We start from the raw sequence: 22,639 nt of genomic DNA, 5'->3' as shown, positions 1-22,639 counted from the left end.
GGTTCGGTTTTTATGATGGCTCGTTCCATGTTTGTGTGCCTTTTTCTGTTGTAAGTAGATCTAATTTATTTTAATTAAGAGAAAAAAGCATGCAAAAGCCTTAAAATTGGCAATGTGGTTTCCTGCTTTTAATACTAATGTTGTTCTTGATTTGCAAACAGCTCACAATAGGCATGCCTTGTAATCTGTTTTTGCTGAGTGAGGTTAATAGGAGTGAATCCCCTCCCCATTTGTGTGCCCCCTCCGTAAGAACAACTCATTCACCAAATCGCATACTGTTGATGCATATAGATCAAACAACTCATTTAGAAATCGCTGTTTATGTCTTTCCCTTAAAATTTTAGGAAGCCCAAATTATACAGCAGTTACCCAAAAATTACTTTCTAAACAGGAAAGGTGGATGCCAATAGCAACAACAGCAACAAAAAGTGTGTGTGGGGAAACATTGCCAGAAGCCAGCAAATCTCTAAGCAAAGCTGCTAATTATTCTTAATGGGCAAGATGAGCACATTAAGAAACAAATGAACACACCAGAGAAATGATAAAAATCGACCTGGCAGTCACTCATCGCCTGGGTATTAGTCTCATCATTTTAAAATTGTTTTGTTGTTCTTAGCTTCTGAACGGAATGAAGCCAACCAGTTTTATTTACTAGTCTCTTTAAGCTTCTGCCATTCTGATTTTTATTTTCTTTTATTTTTTTAGAAAAAATAGCATGCTATTTTATTTCAGCTTGTTTTATTTTTAATATGTGAGACAACAGAGAGATTAGGTCTGAACCTATAGATCACAAAAGCATATTAGCCAATTGTGTGGCCGTGTGTGGCTGCGGTGTCCCCAGCGTCGGCTGTGTCTGACCCTGGGAAGCTAGCCGTGGATCTGAGATTCACTGCAAAGAGATTTCTCTAGAAAGAAAATACGACTTGGGCTAAAATGAACTTTATATCTTGAATATTTTCTCAGACTCATGAGTAGGTTTCCTTGAGGTTTTTCTTAGTCCTTAAGGTACTGACTTTAATCCAGGAATCCCCATCTGAAAACCATCTTTCCCTAAAGATACCATTTCTTCTGTGCCCCACAAGAATATAAAGGATCAGAAGAAAATGGGATCATCTGGTCTACTCAGTTCTCAATTTTGTTTTAATTATTATTATTATTATTTTAATTTTGTAACTAGGTGTTTGGCCTGCATGCATGTCTGTGCTCCATGTGCATAGCTAGTGCCCACAGAGGCCAGAAGAGGGTGCCAGATCCCCTGGAACTGGAGTCCCAGATGGTTATAAGCCACTATGCGGTGCTGGCGATCAAAGTAAGCAGCCAGTGCTCTTAACCACTGAGCCATCTCTCCAACCCCTCAAAATTATTTAAAATAGTATGCAAAAATGCCCTTTGGCATTTTCCTTTTAGTGCAGTAAGGAAAGAAACCCCTAAATATTCATATATAGTAACTACTTAGGTGTATAGCTGGTGAAGACAATGGGAGAAGAAAAGGGGAGGAAAATGGCAGGCTAAATTCTGGTGGCTGTAAAGCCCTCTGCAAACCATGTTGAATAGAAATAGAACTGGGGTATAGGGTACTTGTCTATAATCTTAGCACTTGGGAGCTGGAAGCAAGAGGGTGAGGAGTTCAAGGCCAGCCTGGATTATGTGCAGCCCTGTCTCGAAGCAAAAAAGAAAGAAAGGAAGGAGGGAAGGAACATAAGAGGAAAAGAAAAATGAAACAACCTGGTTGGTCATGATCACTAACTGATCCTCCTCAAACACCCAACCTTGGCCCATCTCTTGTCAACATCTATAGTGTTGTCTTCAGAATCTTCCTGTGCTTGGAGCAGTGTTCTGTGTTCTTATCCCAGTGGTTTGTGTGCATAGACACACTTAGAACTTAGGACTTAGGAGTCTTCAAAGCCAGGTAAATCCCATGACTCTATAGGAGATGCCCGGGTTTGCCATTTTTAAAATAGGATCCCTGACTTGTGTAATTAATGAATAGAGAGCCTCGTGGTTGTGGTGCAGCCTGTGCTGTGGGGGGCAGAGAACTTGCAAATCCCAGGCCATCGTCCTATGACGCCAACCTTCCATCTCCTGGGCGGCACACATGAGCCCTATGTGCCTCACTGTACGGCCGTCAGATGGCATCTCCCTTTTTTTGCTGGCTGGGGCCTCCAGCATAGGAGGCAAGCCTTAAGCCACAGCCTAGCCTTTCAAACGGTGAGTGAGACAGTAAGTCCCCACCCACTAGGGACACAGTTTTTGCCATGTTGAGAACAGGGTGCCACATATAAAGGGTTCAGGGCAAAAGTTGGTCTCCACTTCTTTCAAATCCAAGGTAAATAGTCACATGATTAACTCTGAGTTTCCGGAGGAGTGGCTCAATGTGAAGCTAAAATAGTGCAAAGACTAGCCTTCTTATTCCACCAAACATTTTGGGTTGGATTTTTCAAAAAATGATAAACTTGACATGAGTTATGCACCCACTATGTCTTGAACCTGTCCTATGGGAGACCCCATAAGCCTGTAAAATAGACTTACTAAAATAGATATATTTTCTATCGATGTACCATTTATATACATATATTTTATATAGATATATATCTATATATACCATTTATATAGAGATATATTCTATATCTCTAGATATCATTTATGATATCTATAAAATAGATGGCACTGTTCCTATTTAGTTTTGGAGCTCAGAGACATTGGACCCATGGTCACACAGCAGTAAGTTTCAAAACCAGCATTAAGAAGCCAGCTTCGTTCTTATTACACGGCCTGTTGCCAGCCCTCTAAATTTCTCTGGTTCACCACAGGTGAGAATACTTGGGTGAGTGCTGTATTTCCTTAGCACCTGATGATGGAAAAAAAAATAGACCTGTCATGCATAAATGTAACAAGTGGCAAGGTGTCATTGCTAGCAGACTTGGTGGCTTCTGGGTGTCAACTCTCAATTTGTTGGAGTAAGGAACAGATTTAAGAGTAGTGCAGAGTCAGGCGGTGGTGGCACACACCTTTAGTTCCAGTTCTTGGAAGACAGAGGCAGGCAGATCTTTGAGATTGATCAGCCTGGTCTATGGATCAAGTTCTAGGACAGCTAGGGCTACACAGAGTAACCCTGTCTCAAAAAACAACACAGAACAAAAAAGAGGAGTATGTTGCCTTAAATCAGAAAAAAAATGCCACTTTTGAACATTTAAAAAGTCATTTAGATCAAAGTGAATGGGATTTATGTTGGGCTGGAGAGATGGCGGAGAGGCTAAGAGCACTGACTGTTCTTCCAGAAGACGAGCAGTTCCCAGCACCCACATGGCAGCTCGCAACTGTCTGTAACTTCAGTTACAGTAAATCTGGCACCTTCTCACTGACAAATATGTGTATACCAATGCACATAAAAATAAAATCTTAAAAAGAAAGAAAAATGGTTAAAAAATAGGATTTATGTTATAATCTTAGTGTTCTTCCCTCCTTTTTAATTCCCCAATGAAATCAAAGATAATATAAACCAAAAGACAAAGCCTCATGAATCACAGTGTTATTTTTTAAATATTTTTTTGGTTCAAAGAACAATACTGGGCCGCAGAGATGTCTCAGTAGTTATGGGTGTCTACTGCTTTTCCAGAGGACTCCAGATTGGTTCCTAGCTCCAGGGGTGATTCAACACCTCCGGTCTTTGCAGGACACACACACACACACACACACACACATCCACATGCCCACACAGAGACACACATGCATACATAATTTAAAATGAAATCTTTTTCCAAAGAACAATACTGGGACTGGACAGAGAGCTTATGGGTGATCTTCAGAGGACCTGGAATCAATTCCCGGCACCCACATGATGGCTCCCCGTGTCTGTCCCTCCAGTCTCAGGAGATCTGATGCCCTCTTTTGATCTCCAAAGACATTAAGCACACACATGGTACACATACATACATGTAGACAAAGCACCCATACACATAAAATAAATCATTTAAAAGAATAATAAGCTGATTCCAAATGTATATACAATTGATAAATACAATTACCGACTCACAGTGACACTAGCATTTTATATGCCTATAATATATGCAATTGACTTAAAAGACTTTTGTTGGTATTGTATATGAGTATATATTTTAAGAATAAAAATAAACTGATAATTGAAATGAAGCATCGCTCCTGGCATTTCGGGAGCATTCAAGAAGGAAACTAGACGTAGAAACTGACTCCTGCTGAGCCACAAGCAGTTGCCGTGACAAGGGGACTGAGACAGCTACCCCGGTCCCATCTCATCCAGAAACCACAGGCAGGCTGTCGTGGCAGCCGGCCCCTCCCACTGAGACCTTCTTGAAAGTGGATGCAGATCACCGAGCACGCCGGGGTCTGTTGTGTTGAGCGTTATCCTGGTCATATTGACTCAGTTTGATTGGATTTCCTTTATTACCCTGAGGTGACACAGGAAGATGATAAAATCTATTATTGGACACAGTGCCACCCAGAAACACCATCAAAATCTGACCTATGGGGGGAGGAGGCGAGAATATCAGAGTTTATCTTAAGGTAATGTTTTAACACAGCACTGCTGTCTTTTCTCCTGTGATTCTCTCGATATATTTTTAAAAGCCCTTCTAAACCTCAATTTATTTCCTGCCCTGTCCTAAAAATAAAGCAGCCTCAATACCACTGTGAAATTTTCCTTTAAGAAAAATAACTTCTGGACCTTAAATAACCACACTTGCTCCAGCCTGACCACCCAGGGTCACAGGTTTCTAAATTGTATAAAGTATATAGTGTTAAGATGTTTACTAAAAATTATTAATAGGTTTTCCGAGTTATATAATTTAGCCTCCCTGAGACTATTTTATAAAAAAGTATTACCTCCACTAACAAAATAATATGTTTTGCTTGATAGATTAGTCATGCACTCATAGGACGCCACAGGTGTGCCGGCACAGCATGGCAGGCAGTTGGGTGCCATGGAAACGCAGAGTAGGGTGTGGCTAGGGGGAGGGGACTTAATAAAAAACAGTTGTCAGTTGACTCTACTAATTTTGTGCTCCTCAGAATGAAGATGTCAGGCGTCCTTTCCTGCAAGCTATTTCATCTAGAACGCTCCTGAAATAGACAGAAACTGTAGGCCGGTGTGTCATTTTAGTTAATCAAAACAAGTAGGCAAATTAGTCTCCTTTATTTTTTTAATGAATGTAATTTAACGGTATTTAATTTGCATACAGGAAAGTTCACCCAGGGGAAAAAAAAGTCTGCATTATGGCACTTTTGTAAACCTCTACAAAGCCCATCATTAGGAGACCTAATTGATTTTTCCTCCCTATCACACAGTACCTGCTTATTCACTCAGAGAAGAATGGGTGTGCCTGGTGGTTCAAGCAGAGATCTGGGTTTAAGAATCCTGCGGTTCTGTTCTGGCAGGGAGATCTTGACCAGCGTTTGCTTTGAACGTTCAGGAAATCGGTTTTTCCGAGCAATAGGGGAACATCGCTGTCTGCCTGGTGTCCTCCCCATGGGCCCAATTTCGTTCAGCTTGCAGCCTTCACTAGAATTCTTTGAGTTCTTGTTTATTTAAACTTGCCTTCCTCCAGAAGAGGGATGGCGAGGCGTCTTAGAGGAAATGTGTCAGGTCAAATAAATGAGAAGGTGGGGGTATTCAGAAGTTAGGAAACCAGGGTAAGCCAGGGACAGAGGTCAGTACAGAAAATAAGTCCACAGGAGTGTCTGGGTGTCAGAGTTTAGTGTATTCAGAAGGCTTTGTCAGTCCGGAGCAAAGAGAAATAGCAGCGCTCACAGACACCCATGCTGCCCATTGTAGATCTGAAGTCCTGCTTTTCCTGATGTTGAACCAGATGTGATTTTCCCGAGGGTCTTTGGATGTCATGCAAAGTTTCTCTAATATAAACGTACGTGGCTCTTCTGTGTGAGTCCTTCGCCAGCACATGGCCAGAGGCCAGCGTAGAAGTTCTCCAAGAGACCCTTCACTAGAATGGCTTTCTTCACTGGTGCTGCATTTCCCCCCAAAGACGCTCCAAGTTTTTCTCCACCTCTCTTTTCCTCCTCCCAACACTGCCCCCCGCTGCTCGTCTCCCCTCCCACTACAGGTGGTTAGGGGATTGGAACCACTTCAATTTGGGAAGCCAACAAAGACTGCCATTGCTCTCCTCACTGGCTGAAGGACATCTGTCTTTGGATGCCTGATTGCCCCGGGGAAGTGGCATAGCAGCTCATGTTCCCCAGCTGTGTCCTCCAGCTTATACCCTCTGCGTCCTGCCATGATGCTACCTAGATGCTCCTTCCATGGGCAGTAAGATGGCCAGCTGGAGAATGGAAAGGTCTTGCCAGCGGGAAGTTGGCATTTCATGGCACAGCATCGACCGCTCCCTCCTTTCTTTTGTGTTGATCCCACGGTGGGAAGAAGCCAGTGTGTTTTAGGTTCTTTCTCGGTCGGTTGATAGTGACCGCAAAAGTTCTCTTAACTGTGCCCTGTAGATGTGGACAGCATCATCACAAGCCATCGGAAGACGGGCGTGTTCAAGGCTCAGAAAGTGTCAAGCCGGTAAGATATCCTTCCGCCTCCTGTCTGATTTGAACCTTCTCAGCTGAAGCCGCTTTCCTGATGCTATGGATTAATACAGTAATAATGGATAATGTTAGATGAGCACTTACTGAGTGTCAGGCACCGTTCTGAGCACTGCACATGTGTCCTGGAACACTCTCCTCAGGCAGGCAAACCCTCCATTCAGTAGCTGAGAACACCAAAACTACATATTGTATAGAACACTCAAATAATGTATTATTCGCTGAGTTAGGGTCACTTCGTGGCTCGGGAGAGGTTTGTTCTGTTTTGTTTTCATCTTGGTTTTTTTTTTTTTTAATGTGCATTAGTGTTTTACCTGAATGTATGTCTGTGTGAGGGTATCAGATCCCCTGGAACTGAACTTTCAAACAGGTGTGAGCTGGCATGTGGGTACTGGGAACTGAACCTGGGTCCTCTGGAAGAGCAACCAGTGCTCCTAACCACCAAGTCACCTTTCTGGCCCACTTTCTGGCTAAGATTATGCAGAGTGAAGTTGACAAAAGCCCAGCTTGAGGCCTTCTTCAGTGGCTTTATTCCAGTGACCCTCTGCATGGACAGTCTTGCACCCCTAGAGGATTCGGGCAGTCCCTGGGCACTTTTTTTTAGATAATTATTTTTGTCATGACTTGGGGTCAGAGTGGGCAATGTTGCTACTGGTTTCTACGGGTCCTGATGTTTCATGGTGGAGATCACTCATAGTCAGCTTTCAAAACACAGAAGCATCTGGCCGAGGCCATCAATAGTGCTGCACCTAAGATACCTTGATCTATTGATGGTTTTAACAGTCCAGGGGTCCTGTCCCTTTTGATTCTGTCCATTCTTATCCAGAGTAGGAGAACTGCTTCCCCAGGCAGAACCACTGCCTGTTGTGTGATGCCCCACCCTGTGGCCAGCTGACCTAGAAGGAGAACGCTGTCCGTTAGTGCGCACGAAGTGGCTGTATCTGCGTCCCTTTGTGTATTTAACTACAGATTTGGTTACAGTAACAGTTCCATTCGGAATTATTTCCTCTTTCACTATTACTTTGGCATCCTTTAGTGTTTTAGGTTTTCTCTATATCGAGGACACTTGCCTACCCTGACTGTGTAGTTTGAGAAAAACAGTTGAATGAACAGACACAATGGATAAAAACCAAAGTGCTGCTGGGCACAATGGCATAGATCTGTGATCCGAGCACTCGGGAGGGAGACTTAGCCAACCCCTGCCTCTATGGTTCACACAGCCATCTCCTTCTGGAAAAGACTTCATTTGGGGACATGCTTCTCAACCTGGTCTTTTAGTTATCAATCAAAAGTGCATTTTCTATGTTGTTCTCATTTACATTTATTTAATGCTTAAGGTCATTTGTGACCATTTGAGTGTATTTCAGCATATGGAATCAGGGAATAATAGACTCAGCTTCACGCTGTGCAGTGAGATTGTGTTTTTACAAGACATAATGTTGTTTACTGAGTGTTAATAATCACTAATTAATAAACATATCTAGACTTCAAAAATGTTGCATTTTAAAGAATAAAATGTCAAGTGTTTAACCTGGGACATGCAATAGAATTTTCTGTTATCTCTTCATAAAATTATTAAGTTACTTACAGAAGTAAAATGTTGCTGTTTGGCACAGGGCAGCTCCCAAATGCTTAGTGCCTGGCCTTTAGTCAAATGTATCTGCTCTCAAAAATGTTATTTCTGAATGTATTCTTCTGATCCATGGCAGGACATGAAGACATAGAGATTGCATTTAAATAATCATACAGGATTCCCTAATGAGAAGCTTGCTTTCTCTTTGTTTTTTTTGGGGGGGGGTTGTTTTGTTTTGTTTTCCTTTTCTGCTTTTATCACAGACTAATTGTGGTTAGTTTTCCCCTTCTGTAAAGACTCAGAGAATTTTTTAAAATTTATTTTTAAAGAAACCTATCTTTTCTCATTTTACATGCCAAATCCATTTCCCACTCCCTCCCCTCCTTCTGCTCCCTCCACCTTTCTCCCCAACCCCCATCCCATTTCTATCCTCTCCTCAAAGAGGGTAAGGCTTCCCATGGGGAGTCAACAAAGTCTAGCACATTGCTTTGAGGCAGGACCAAGGCCCTCCCTCTATATATCTAGGCTGAGCAAGGTATCCCTCCAGAGAGAATGGGTTCCAAAAAGCCAGAACGAACAATAGGGACAAATCCTGGTCTCACTGTAGTGGCCCTACAGTCTGCCCCAGCCATACAACTGTCACCCACATTCAGAGGGCCTAGTTTCATCCTATGCTTGTTCCCTCACTGTCAAGCCAGAGTTGGAAGGCTCCCATTAGCTCAGGTAAGCTGTTTCAGTGGGTGTCCCCATCATGGTCTTGACCTCTTTGCTCATATTTTCATTCCTTCCTCTCTACCCCTGGACTCTGGGAACTCAGCCCAATGCTCCGTTGCAGGTCTTTGCATCTGCTTGCATTAGTTGCTGGATGGAGGGTCTATGGTGACATTTAAGACAGTCATCAATCTGACTACAGGGCAAGGCCGGTTCAGGCACCCTCACCACTGTTGCTTAGGGTCTTAGCTGGGGTCATCCTCGTGGATTCCTGGGAATTTCTCTAGTGACAAATTTCTTAATAGCCCCATAATGGCTCCCTCAATTAAAATATCTCTTTCCTGGTTCTCTGTCTTACTCAGAGCATTTTTATCCAAAGTCTTCTAAAGTAAAGATACTTTAGAAACAGGGCGGGGCTGGGAGATGGCTCAGTTAGTTGGTCAAGGGCTTGTCGTCCAAGCTTAAGGACATGAGTTCAAATCCCCAGAACCCATGTTAAAATAATCAAAAATGGTTCTGTGGTATGTGCCTGTAATCCTAGCACTGGGGAAGTTAAGACAGGAATGTCCATGGGTCTTGATGGCTGGCCAGTCTAGCCAATCAGGTGAGCTCCAGGTTCAGTAAGAGATTCTATCTCATAAAATAAGGTAGATAGGGGCTGGAGAGATGGCTCAGTGGTTAAGAGTGCTGCATGCTCTTCCAAAGGTCCTGAGTTCAATTCCCAGCAACCACATGGTGGCTCACAACCATCTGAAATGAGATCTGATGCCCTCTTCTGGCCTGTAGGCAGACACACAGACAGAATATTGTATAAATAATAAATAAATAAATAAATAAATAAATAAAAGGTAGATAAGTGAATGAGAACCCAACATTGACCTGTAGCCTTTAGGTACATACACTCATACACACCCACACACACATATACCCTCAAACACACACTCCAATAAACCCAACACACACACACTCATACACACCCCAACACACACACATTCAAACACACCCCAATACACACATACTTATACACCCCCCAACACATATATACTTATACCCTCAACACACACAAACACTCGTACACACCCCCAATACACACTCTTATATATCCCCCAACACACACACACAGTCATACACACACTCCAACATACACATACTTATACATCCCCAGCACACACACCCTCATACACACTTCCTTAACACACATACACTCATACACATACAGCTAATACACACTCATACAAATGTACCCAACACACACACACACACACACACACCTCATACACACCCCCCAGCACACATAATTCATAAACACATCTCAACACACACACACACACACACAAACACGGGGTGAGGGAGGTTGGGGGAGGTCAGGTGAATGACTCAATAAATGCTATCTTACAGTAAGGAGCTGTTTGACCAGTCACTTGCCCTCCAGCAGCTAAGGAAGCAAAGTCACCAGCTAGTACCACAGGGATCAGCATGCCTCTCTCTGCCCACCGCTCCCCCACCCATCACCAGTACAATGCGGGCGACAGTATTAGTTCCCTGAGAGAAGAAATTAAAGGGAACCATTCACAAAAGAGCTCAGATACAGTTCAGCATTCTTTTCCAGTGCCTCAATGCATATGCAGGATTTCTCCTCCAAATTGGAGGTGTGGAATAACAGCGCCAGATAGCTAAGAGGTATTTACCGTAGCTACAAAGCTCACATGTGAGCCAAATATTTCTGCTATTAAAGAGCACTTCAAAGCTTGACGTGAAGTTTGTAACAGCTGAATGTCTCTTGTGACTTCATTTGCACAGAAGATGTAAAAGCAGAAAGGGAAGTCATGAGCTGAGAGCTGTGAGCCTATGGGGCTTTTCGAAAGGAATGAGATGCTGCCCAGAAGTGTGACTGGCACCCCATGCTTCGATTCCCCCACTCAGTGTCCTTAGCAAATGCTGTAGTTTGAATAAGTGTCCATCCGCAGCCTGTCTGATAAAGGCTTGGGCCCCAGTCTGGGGTGCTACTTGGAGGCTGTTGGAACCTTCAAGAGGTGTCGCCAAGAAATTCAGTCCTTGGAGCTATGCCCTTGGAGGGGATATTAGGATTCTGATCTGCCCTACCCCTCTCACTTCCTGATGAGTTCCTTCCTCTGCCCCACACTCCAGCACCTATAGAATGAACGCCTCACCATAACTTCAAAAAGCAGTGGCCAACTGACCATGGACTGAAGCAGACCAAACTATCAACCAACATCCTTCCTCTTTATAATAGTCTCAGAGAGATAACCAGCCCAGTAACTGTCAGTCATCCTCCTGCCTCTTACACAGGGCAGACCGGGGTCATGGATTCTGAGGCCCCTCTTTAGGGGGATGGGTTAATTATATCTTACTCTAGTGCAGTGTCTCACCCTTCCTAATGCTGCAACCCTTTAATACAGTTCCTCATGTTGTGCTGGCCCCCAACCAGAAAATTATTTTGTTACATCTTCATAGCTGTAATTTTGCAACTGTTATGAATTGTAACATAGCCAGGCAGTGGTGATGCGGTGGTGGTGCATGCCTTTGATCCCAGCACTTGGGAGGCAGAGGCAGGTGGATCTCTCTGAAATTGAGTCCAGTCTGCAGAACATTCATGGCTACACAGAGAAACCCTGTCTCAAAAAAAAAAATTAAGCAACATAAAAATGAGTTGTAATGTAAATATCTGGTATGCAGGATATATGATAAGTGACCCTTTTGAAAAAGGTCATTTCATTCCCACAAAGGGGTCACGACCCACAGGTTGAGAACCACTGTGTAAGGGACTCATAATGATCATGTAAACGCATTATTAGTGTCTATTGGCAGGGACCTTTTGCAAATGAGAGCTGGGACAGGTGTTTCATCTGAGCTTGTAGTGAATCTGGCCTGCTGTCATGAACACCTCCTTCCTTGCCTACTGGAACTTTTGTTTGTTTTTGAAACAGGGTCTCACTATGTCGTCCTGGCTACCCTGGAGCTCACGATATAGACCAGGCTGGGCTTGAACTCATAGAGATCTGCCTGCCTCTACCTCCCAAGTGCTGGGATCAAAGGTGTACACCACTGTACCCATAACCCTCCCCCATTCCTTTAAGAACACTGTTAAATCTGGCAATGGTGGTGCACACCTTTAATCCCAGCACTTGGGAGGCAGAGGCAGGCAGACCTCTGAGTGTGAAGCCAGCCTGGTCACAGAGTGAATTTCAGGACAGTCAAGGCTCCATAGTGAGACCTTGTCTGGGAGGGGGTGGGAGTAGGGAGAATGACGGTTATATACCAAACCATCTTGCTTCCTCTGATACATTTCAATCCAGCCACACTGTGTTCAATATGAAAGTCATGCTTGTGAAGGTGCGAACCATTTATTGCTGGCCATCAGGGATCCACACACACGAAACATTCTGTCCATCCCATCTCCAGGATCTCACAGCCATCTGATAGCTGTCCTGTTCATCCATCCACACAGCCGTTCATTCATTTATCCAGTGAGTCCAAGGCGTGCCTTTGGGGATCTAAATATGGAGCAGTCAAGAGTAGTGTGTGAACAAAGGAACTGCCTTCTAAGTATAGTGGGGAATTTATGAAAGAGCAAGGCTCTTTACAGCAGCTCAATTGTTGGGTTTATCTGGAGCTGTCTTCAAAACCGTGACTCGAACAAAGAACCACTTGGAGCTTTTGACGTCTGCGTGCTTTTGGGTCTTCCAGAACCGGTGAATAGCACCATTCTCCGGCCAGCATTAGATAACAGCTATGCTTTAAAAATACTACACTGGCCCAGCCATAGTGGTAAGAGTAAATTTCACTTAAAGAAAGCAGCCATTTGTATTTGTTTGGAAGTTGTCACTAAATTTAAGCAGTGGCTTTTGTTATTCTTCATGAATAACAAAACTCTCCAACTTGTTTTTAGGAGTTTTGGAAGTTCTTTTTTTGTTTGTTTGGTTGGTTTTTTAACCTGTTGGGGGGGGGGAGGGACGGATACCAGGGCCAATCAGTGGTCCCATTGCTGCTACTGTCCAAGATGCGTGGCTACTTTTTAGTCTGTTTCCGCTAGAGGTTAAATTAGGATCCAATTGTTAGCTTTTCCAAGCCTCTGCCCTTGACTCTCCTCATCCCCCACCCTCTTCCCAGTCTTTGCCTTCTCCTTTATCTGCCGACCCCGCCTGGGTTTGCATTCTATCAGAAGACCTAAGATGTTTAACTTAGGCAGAGGAAAGGGTTTATCCTCAGTTTACCTTTCTGGAGGGTCCGTCCAATACTGAGCGATTACGTTGCTTTGGGACCCTGAGAACAGAGACAGGTGGCAGGCTCACCTCGTGGTCAGGAAGAAGAAGAAAAAGAGGGAGATCTAGGATTCCACACTCTGCTTCAAAGGTGTGCCCCCAGTGACTAAGGCCTCCCGCTGAACCCCACTTCCAACAGGCCCCACCATCTTTACCATTGTAGGGACCAAACCTTAGCACACAGACTTCAGAGGACACCACCTAGTCCGTAGCATCTTATCATCCTTAGCTGGCTTTGTTGTTCCAATCCCAGGTCTTTGTCAGTCTCATCCCCTACTTGTTCTTCAAAATCTAGATTCCTTCGTGGCTCAATTCCTTCTGCTTCATCCCACTCATTCCTTCTTTTAGCTGCTGTTGGTCTCAAACTTGTACCTCAGTGGAATGAAGCCCAGACTGTTAGCGCTGGTGTACTGGCTAGCTAGTTCCGTGCTTACCGTTCTGTTCCTTTGCTGACCGGGATTTTGATCACTTTCTGGTTTCCAAATGATGGTCTAAGTGCTAGCGACACAGTGGGGAACAGAACCCAGGAAGCCCGTGCCTTCTTGGAGTTGACATTCTAGGGAGGGAGGCAGCTGATTTTTCTTGAAAACAAGGACTCTGTTTAGTGTGGTTTCTTTTTCCATTCCATGAAGCAATTAGTGTCTGTGGCTCCCGGAGTGTGCGAGCATTTAGGGTTTGTATTTGAAAGACGTGGATCCGAGCAGTTTTTAGTGGAAGAAAAGTCAAGCTCCAGAGAGCCAGACGGCAGCTTCTACATCAGATAGCGACTTCCATTCCAGGATGGCTTCTCAGGCGGGCATCCACCGTGTCTGTAGACAAACTGACAGCGTGAGTAGACGTTTATCTGCTCTTTGTCAGGTTGAAGAGGAAGGTTAGGAGAAGGTAACTGAGATAAGGCGGCTGAGGGCTCTTTAGGAAATTTTCTGATAAAATATACCTGTTAGGGAGTTTGGCTAAAACTAGGGTGACAGAATCTTGAGAGGTGCAGAGAATTCTAGAAATGCTATGCTCCTGTCCCTTCCTTTGCTGCCTGGCATACAAGAAAAGGAAATTACTGTGTGCAGTTGCTTCTACTCAATTAGCAACGTTGATCGGTTTGCCAAGTTTGCAAAAAGGGCCCTGGTCCTTCCTCTTCAGTTTTACCTTGGCAAAAGCATCCCCCAAGAATGTTAGCCAGTGTTATGTATTTTAATGCAGTCCTTTTTTTTTTTTAATGAAAAGGAGCCAAACTTTAACATTTAGGGACAGTGTTTTTTAGGGGCACTCCTAAACTGCAGAAAATTAAAAGGCCAGGCCTTTTCTTCCAGGATAACATTGCAGTGATTCTTTGAGCTTTTTGCGCACCTACTCTTTCACTAAGGTCAAAATCTCATACCAAGAACTCTTGCGTTCCCTGAGGAAGTGTCTTCTGGTTTGAAGAGACAACCCTTTCTTCATTTCCAAAATTCAATATTATAAAAATAATGTGAAGCCCTGTGACCATAGCTCAATTGATAAAGTATTTTGCTAATACACATTGGGGGCTGAATTTGTTCCCCGGAACCCATATGAAAAGGGCTGGACATGAATGTGTGCTCTTATAATCCCAGCACCAGGGAAGCAGAGGCAGGAAGGTCTCTGGGGCTCACTAGCCAAGCAACCCTAATCACATCTGTGCACTCCATGTGAGTGACTTTGTCTCACGACACAAGACTAGTAACACTTGAGGAATGACAACCAGCTTGTCCTGTGGCTTCCTCATGCATGCACACACACCTTTCTAGTCCCATGGGATAAACACGTGCCAGTGAAAATGTCTTCATTTTCAAAGGAGTTCATGTTAAAAGGAAAGAAACCGGGACTAAAGAGATGGCTCAGTCTTTAAGAGCACTGACTGCTCTTCCAGAGGACCTGGGTTCAATTTCCAGCACCTACATGGCAGCTCATAACTGTTTGTAATTCCAGTTCCATGGGATCCTACAATCATGGCAAAACACCAGTGCATGTAAAATAAAAATAAACAAATTAAAAGGAAAGAAACCACCTTCAAGACACTTGAAAATGACTTTGTTAGTCTGTTGTGAAACATTAACCTAAATCTCGCCATTAACAATGGACATCAGTCCACAGAGTTTTGCTCCTTACAAATGATGCTGGAGTGGGGCACAGCTGCATCCATCACGTGTGTATCTGTGGGGCACAGCTGCGTCCCCCACATGTGTATCTGTGGGGCACAGCTGCATCCATCACGTGTGTATCTGTGGGGCACAGCTGCATCCCCCACGTGTGTATCTGAGGCACAGCTGCGTCCACCACATATGTATCTCTGGGGCACAGCTGTGTCCCCCACATGTGTATCTGTGGGGCACAGCTGTGTCCCCCACGTGTGTATCTGTGGGGCACAGCTGCATCCATCACGTGTGTATCTGTGAGGCACAGCTGCATCCCCCACGTGTGTATCTGTGAGGCACAGCTGCATCCACCACATGTGTATCTGTGAGGCACAACTGCGTCCACTACTTGTGTATCTGTGGGGCACAGCTGCGTCCATCACATGTGTATCTGTGGGACACAGCTGCGTCCACTACTTGTGTATCTGTGGGGCACAGCTGCGTCCCCTACATGTGTATCTGTGGGGCACAGCTGCGTCCCCCACGTGTGTATCTGTGAGGCACAGCTGCATCCACTACTTGTGTATCTGTGGGGCACAGCTGCGTCCACCACATGTGTATCTGTGGGGCACAGCTGCGTCCACCACATGTGTATCTGTGAGGCACAGCTGCCTCCACCACGTGTGTATCTGTGGGGCACAGCTGCGTCCACCACATGTGTATCTGTGAGGCACAGCTGCGTCCACCACATGTGTATCTGTGGGGCACAGCTGCCTCCACCACGTGTGTATCTGTGAGCCACATTTTCAGGAGTGAATTCTGCCTGACTTACTGTAATCTAGTTGTGTATTTCCTCATCTAGTAAGACCAATCCCTTGATTTTATTCTTTCCTTTCAGAATTTTCAGAAATCTTGTTGGAAATTTTATGATATTGGCATTTTTATTGTGATTGGAAAAATTTATAAATCAATTCCCTAAACCTTGGCATTTTATAAAACTCTGAGTCAAGAACGAGGTGCTTTCTTCTAAGATGTTTTACTGGCATGTTCATTTTGCATGCTCATTTTATTTCTGGAAACTTTCGTTGGGTTTTTAAATAGAATCTCTGCTTCATTGTATGGTATTGTATTTTCCTTCCTCCTTTCCTTTCTCCCTTCCTTCCTCCCTCACTCTACTCTCTCACTTCCTTCCTTCCTCCCTCCCTCCCTCTCCTCTCTCTTTTCCTTCCTTCCTTTCTTCCTTCCTTCCTTCCTTCCTTCCTTCTTTCTTTTTTATGTATTCATTTAGGACAGAGCCTCATGTAGGCCTTGAATTCACTGCATAGCCAGCGATGCCCTTGAACTTCCGAGGTTTTGCTTCCATCTCCCAGGTGCTGGGAGACTAAGTGTGCATCACTACACCCAGCTTATGTAGCGCTTTCTTTCATTCAGCATTGTATTTCCTAACTCGTTATACTCATTTGCATATATAGACACAGTAGTTATAGGGTTCTGTGTGATGCCTGTTCAGTCCCGTTGAGGAGTTCTTGTTACTTCTAACCAGTTCTCAGCGAATCTTTTGTCGTCTTCAGATAGGCACAGGCATCGTCTTCTAGTAATGACCCGTTCAGTTTTCTGGCTCTTTTTCTCTTGTATAATTTAATTTGGTGAAGACACCCTCTGTGATGACCACTGAGTGTATTGGAAAGTCTCCAATAGTTCACCACTGAGCATGCTCCTGCCTTAGAATTGGGGCATTATTCACCTACCGCGCTTCCACAGTTCTAGATCAAAACACCCTTTACTCTATCATTTTGTATATGATGGTGTGAGTTACAGTGTCAGGAAATAACAAAATTCCTATAATGGTAAAACAGTGGCAATGAAAGTTATAAATATGAAAAAGAAATTAAAACATCAAATTGCAATCATTTGCTCTAGCAAATGGCACATGCTTGTAATTTCCAATTCATTACTTATAGTGTTTTGTGGTCGCTTGCTTACTAGCTGTCATATTCATGGAATCGTAGATGTTTGAGATAGAAAATATAATTAACTCATTATACCTTCTGTCCCACTCTCTGGCTTCTTTAGTTACCATAGAATATACTGGTCACCAACACTGGGGTTTGAAAGGTAGAAAAGTCGAGTTGGTCTCTCTTTTGTACTGAAATGAGTTTGTTTGTTTGTTTGTTTGTTTGTTTTCAGTTAAATTCCAGGCAAACACATCTGGGATGGGGTCTTAAACCAGTCTAGAGATACTAAAACATTGAGTTGAAACAAGATCCCAAACTTTGGAACCAGAGTCATCCATAGCACTTCCTGGGCCACACACCCTGAGCGACAGACAGCCTTGCTGCTGCTCTGGAAACTCTCCTGGGAACTGCAGAGCCCCCGAAGGTTCTCTCTGAGCTTGTTACATTCTGCAGTGCTCCACTGCTGTGAAGGCTTCCCTTCAGTAAAGCTAGTTCCAGGCAGGGGAAGTGGCTCATTCAGAAACTGTTGACCTTCTGAACACCAGGACCTGGATTTGGTCTCCAGAACTCACACAAACACTCATAATTCGAACACTTTAGAGGCAGAGACAGGCAGATCTCTGGGGCTCACTGGCTAACCAGCCTAGGCTACCTCGTTCCAGGCTAGTGAAAGACCCTGTCTCAAAAAACCAAATCAAACCAACCAACCAACCAACCAACCAACCAACCAACCAACCAGACAAACAACCCTGAAGGTGTCCTCTGGCTTCTACACACATGTGCATGTGCTACTCAAACAACCGCATATACACATACATGCATGCACGCCATCTGCTGGATTCCCCTGAACATCATAGATGTCATATACTTTATGAATATATCTTTAGAATTGAGACCTAATTTCCAGGGAGCTCTCTGTTGTCTGTGATTTGGTCTCTTTAGATAGTAGAAATCTCATCAAGACCGAATTTACTTTCCTTTCCCCTTTCCCCAAGCCTTCTTCCTTGTCTACAAATAACAGTTAGTTTCATATCACGAGAAGAAAATGACAAGCTGGTTAAGTCATCTCTCAAGGAATTTGTTTACATGACATCGGCTTTAATATTCTATGATATTGCTTCTTCTCTTTGGCTAAGGGAGTTGTTTCTCAATAAAGTCTGGAAGCTGGGTGGTGCCCCTTGATGGCAGAGTGAGTAGTGTATGTATGGTCCTGGGTTTGATCCCTAGTACTCAAAAGGCAGCTCTGTCTTTCGCTCCACTTTTACTTCCATGAAGCGATACGTTCTTTAAAATTCCCCTTTGGAAACAAAGCTGATGCTTGAAACTAAAACCATGATTTATAGCTAAAGAACATTCTAAATCTAAAGTTGTGTAGCTAGAGGCCTTCTGGGACAGTGCTTTCCAAAGTGGTCCATGACCCATGCTTTTGGGATTTCTTCAGGGCATTTATTTTTTTAAAGTGCAGGTTCCCAGGCCTCACATGAACTTATCTGAACAATTCCATAGAGTCCAGACTCATGAATCTGACATCTAAACAAGGTGCTCAGTTGATGCTCATGTATCTGGAGCACAGATCATACTTGGATAAGCCCATTTTTATCCCTAATTATTGCTCAGATTAGTAAACTGAAAATGCAGAGGTAAATCTGTGGCTGTCCTCTGCTTGTCCTTTGGCTTGAGGCTCATGCTCCCCACGGTGAACACAGAAAAACACCATAGTTGGTATAATTTAATAAAAGGTACACATCATAGGTATAAAAGACCATAGTATAACCTAGTAGTAGTTCCCAAGCAGAGATAGACATCTGGTCTACCTCTGTACCCTGTTTATAATTGCATGAGACATTTTTGTTTTGTTATCATAGTGACTAAAGGCTATATTATTAGTACTGGGGGAATGGGGATGACAAACATCCCTTGATACAAATGACAGTCTACAAGAGTGAATTACTGTCTCCTGCCTTACTGTCTCAACTGCTAACACTATCATGGTAAAGAAATACTAAAGGAATATACTAGGTGAGAAAATGGAAATCCAGAAATATTGCTTACCTTTCTTTTATAACATTGACTTGCTGTGTGTGTGTGTGTGTGTGTGTGTGTGTGTGTGTGTGTGTGTGTGTGTGTGGAAAGAGGAGGAGGGAGATAGAGTGCTATCTGTTTCACAAACATTCTGTAAATATTGGTATATGTCTTAGTTATTGTTCTATTATTGTGAAGAGATACCATGAGCAAGGCAACTCTTATAAAAGAAAGCATTTATTTGGGCAATTTCTTACAGTTTTAGAAGGTTGGTCCGTGATCATCATGTCTGGAAGCAGACAGGTTTGGCATTGGAGTAGTAGTTGAGAACTTTACATTCTGATCTACAGGCGACAAGCAGAGCAAGAGAGGTCTTGGGGGCCATTCTCATTCAAACTACCACAATATGGAAGCAATTTTGATAAAGACTAACATTTTCAGACTGACTTGTGTATTCAATTCAATGCAAAGAAATAGAACTGAGTGCCTTCCATCGTCCCTTTGGCCTCCTGTGGGATATGAAGATGAGTAAATCTAAGTTTCTACCTTTGTAAAGCTCAAGATACTTGGGCCTATAACAGACCAGCTCCCAAGATGAAAGTCTGAGTGAGTATAAAGAGATCAAATTGGGGGGGGGGAGGGAGTGCTTTATGAAGGAGGCAGCCACTGAGCTATGCTTCTGCAGGTAAAAGGCAAGGGAAGAAAAGCAGTTGAAACTGGAATAAAAGGTACAAAATCAAGAAAAAAATAATTAAAAAGGTAGGAATAGAAAAGAAAAAGTGTGAATTAGAAAAGCTAACCACAAAACCAGACAAATCAGCTGAAAATTTATTATATGGGGCTAGAAGATGACCCAGCAGTTAAGAGTGCTTGATGCTCTTGCAGAAGAGCCAGGTTTCAATCCCTACACCCACAGGGCAGCTCACAACCAGTTTCAGGGAATCCAGTGCCCTCTTCTGGCTTCCCCATGCACTGGGTATGCACATGGTACACAGACATACATGCAGACAGTCATACACAGGAATAAAATGTCATTATGCAGTCAGAAGAGATGGCAACATATAATCCAATCATTTGGGTGAATAAGGCAGAAACATCATGAGTTCAAGGTCAATTTTGGCTACAAAGTGAGCTGGAATCCAGCTTGGGTTATGTTATCAGGACTTTTTCTCAGAAAATCAAAACAACAACAGGGTGGAAGAAAGGAACGAAGGAAGGAAGCGAAGACACCAGAGGATTGGAAAGATGGCTCAATTGTTAAAGTCTAGACTTACAACCAAAAATATAAGAGAAGTCACTAGAAGAAGGGCGGGTACAAAGCACACGGTGGGAGGTGACAGACTTCAGGCAGTTGTGCTGGTCTGGGTGGTGGGCACAGGGTGTTTGTCTCATCAGAATGAACTAAGACTTACCTTTGCTTCCTGGGTATGTCTGTTTTATTTCAGAATAAAAAGTCTCCCTTTTTTGTCTTTGCTTTAGAGGCTATTGCAGTGATTCCAGGGGGAAAGAAAGGGGTAGTCCAGGCCTGAATTAGCAAATCTGGGGCCTTTCCAGAGACACGGCTGTGTGTGGACAGCAAGAAGAGCGAGAGCAGTTCCCCTGCGGTGGTAAAACTCGTGTGTGAAGAGAGCTAGAGGTGAGGGACAGGAGCTCAAACCACAGGAAAATGTCACACTGGCCGATTCGGAAATCAAAATCAAGAGGTAGGAGCTTGCCTGAGAGTTGAAATGTTAAAAGAGATGGCTAAGGCAGAATCTTGTGGAATGTCTGTTCTGGAGTGGTTAGGGGTCTAGTTAGGGGGTCCTGACGGGGTGGAGAGCAGGAAGGATGGCTCCATGGGTAAGTGTTGTTCCATTCAAGGAAAGCAAAGCTAGGAAGGGATTCTTTGGAACGGGTTTTCTACGGGCCTGTAGGTTCAAAGAAGAAGTCAAGTCACAAAGCAGCCTCTATGGTTAGTGTGAGCAAGGTGACATCACAAGCAGTGAAACAGTGGGGGTATGTCCCCCCAAAAGTGATGGTGACAAAAGGAAAGACAGAGATTATGTGAAGAGAGGAAGCTGGGTCGAGAGAAGAGGCCAAGGAATGGATGAATAGACATAAGAGAGAGGTGATATTTGTTGGGGCAATGACCTCACTTAGAGCTTCTCCAAGCATGTCCCACAGCTCATCTGCATCCCCAGGAAACATGTCATAAATGCAGTTATAAGCCCTACCCAAAGAAACACAATTAGAAAGTCTGGGTATGAAGTCTGGCAAACTATTTTAGTGAAGATTCTCATACCTGGTCCATTGGAAAACCGCTGGTGTAGAGGGAAGGAGAGGGATTAGTGTCCAGGCCACAGAACAGTAGGGAAGGAGAGGCAGATGAAGAAGAGGGGAAAGATGGATTTGGCTATCAGGCGTTCAGCAAGCCTGTCTGCTGAAAATGACACCTGGAACACCCTGAGAGGTCCAGGCATGGCTGCCATCACAGCTTCCCAACCCTTGGAATGTGTCATGGGTCCTCCCCCCTTCTCTCTCCCTTTCCAAGTCCTAACTGCAAGTTCTCTCCTCTGGTTACTGCCCCTTGCACACCCAAGTACTCGGGTTGTCACAGTTCGGGTCCTTCTAGCCATTTGCAGCCAGCTTCTTTCAAATGTCTTATCTTCCAAACAGATCCTGTGTTCGGCGGGGTCGTTACAATCTCGTTGTTCTAAAACAGTTCCTCATTTTGCTGCTGTTCTCGGCAATCAGAGAGCCTCTACCAAAGTCCTGGGATGGCTTACATGTTCTAGATTCAGATCATGTCCTTTTCCCTGAATGTCTAAAAGATGTTGCTATAGACCTTTCACCATGTGGCAGTTTAAAGTCCGTAAAGAAGGGGAGGGGAATGGAGGGACAAGTGACAAATGGGGCATTGCTTAGAACTCAGTAGTTTAGGTGAACATGCAAATGACTTGAACAGCGCCTCTCTATGGGCGAGCTGTGACCGCACAGATGCAGGGAGGTGAGAAGGACAAAACTGTAGGAAGGGTGTGCAGTGTCCTCTGAAGACGAGTATCGATCATGCCCATGAAGAAAATGCTGCCGCCGCCTTTGCTGCCGCTGGGAGGGAGCTCAGAGGATGCTGCATTGGCAGACACTACCAAGAACTGTGTGAGATGCTCTTCCAGAGGACCTGAGTTCAGTTTCCAGCACCTCACATCAGGCAGCTCACAAACATCTGTGACTCTAGCTCCTGGGGGTCTGATGCCTCTGGTCTCCACAGACACCTGCACTCGTGGGCATAGCTCACATGCACATAATTATAGAGATGGTTTTACATGTTTTTAGGAAACGAATTGTGCTAGAGCACTGCTTTTGCAAATATACAAGGAACTGCTTTTTTTTCAGTTGAAGACAAGGTCTTGTGTGTAGCCCAGACTAGCCTCAGCTCACTCTGTAGCCCAGGCTGGC

The 22,639-nt window shown here is 44.1% G+C and overlaps 1 protein-coding gene across 2 annotated transcripts in view; it reads left to right on the top strand.

The window, feature by feature from the left end:
• Camkmt (calmodulin-lysine N-methyltransferase) overlaps positions 1-22,639 on the top strand; it is a 388,750-nt gene that overhangs the window by 329,075 nt on the left and 37,036 nt on the right. Inside the window, exon 7 of one of the 2 annotated variants that reach the window (XM_087907293.1) lies at positions 6,481-6,547. The exons of the other annotated variant lie outside the window; for it this stretch is intronic. Within the exon in view, the coding sequence (XP_087763419.1) occupies positions 6,481-6,547 (67 nt within the window). The remainder of the gene's footprint in view (positions 1-6,480; positions 6,548-22,639) is intronic. 2 annotated transcript variants of the gene reach the window in all.

Source organism: Myodes glareolus, chromosome 6 (assembly GCF_982192425.1).
Source record: "Myodes glareolus chromosome 6, mMyoGla1.1, whole genome shotgun sequence".
Taxonomy (NCBI): Eukaryota; Metazoa; Chordata; class Mammalia; order Rodentia; family Cricetidae; genus Myodes; species Myodes glareolus.
The sequence above is the reverse complement of the archived record's forward strand: the minus strand, read 5'-3'. Positions and strand labels throughout refer to the sequence as shown.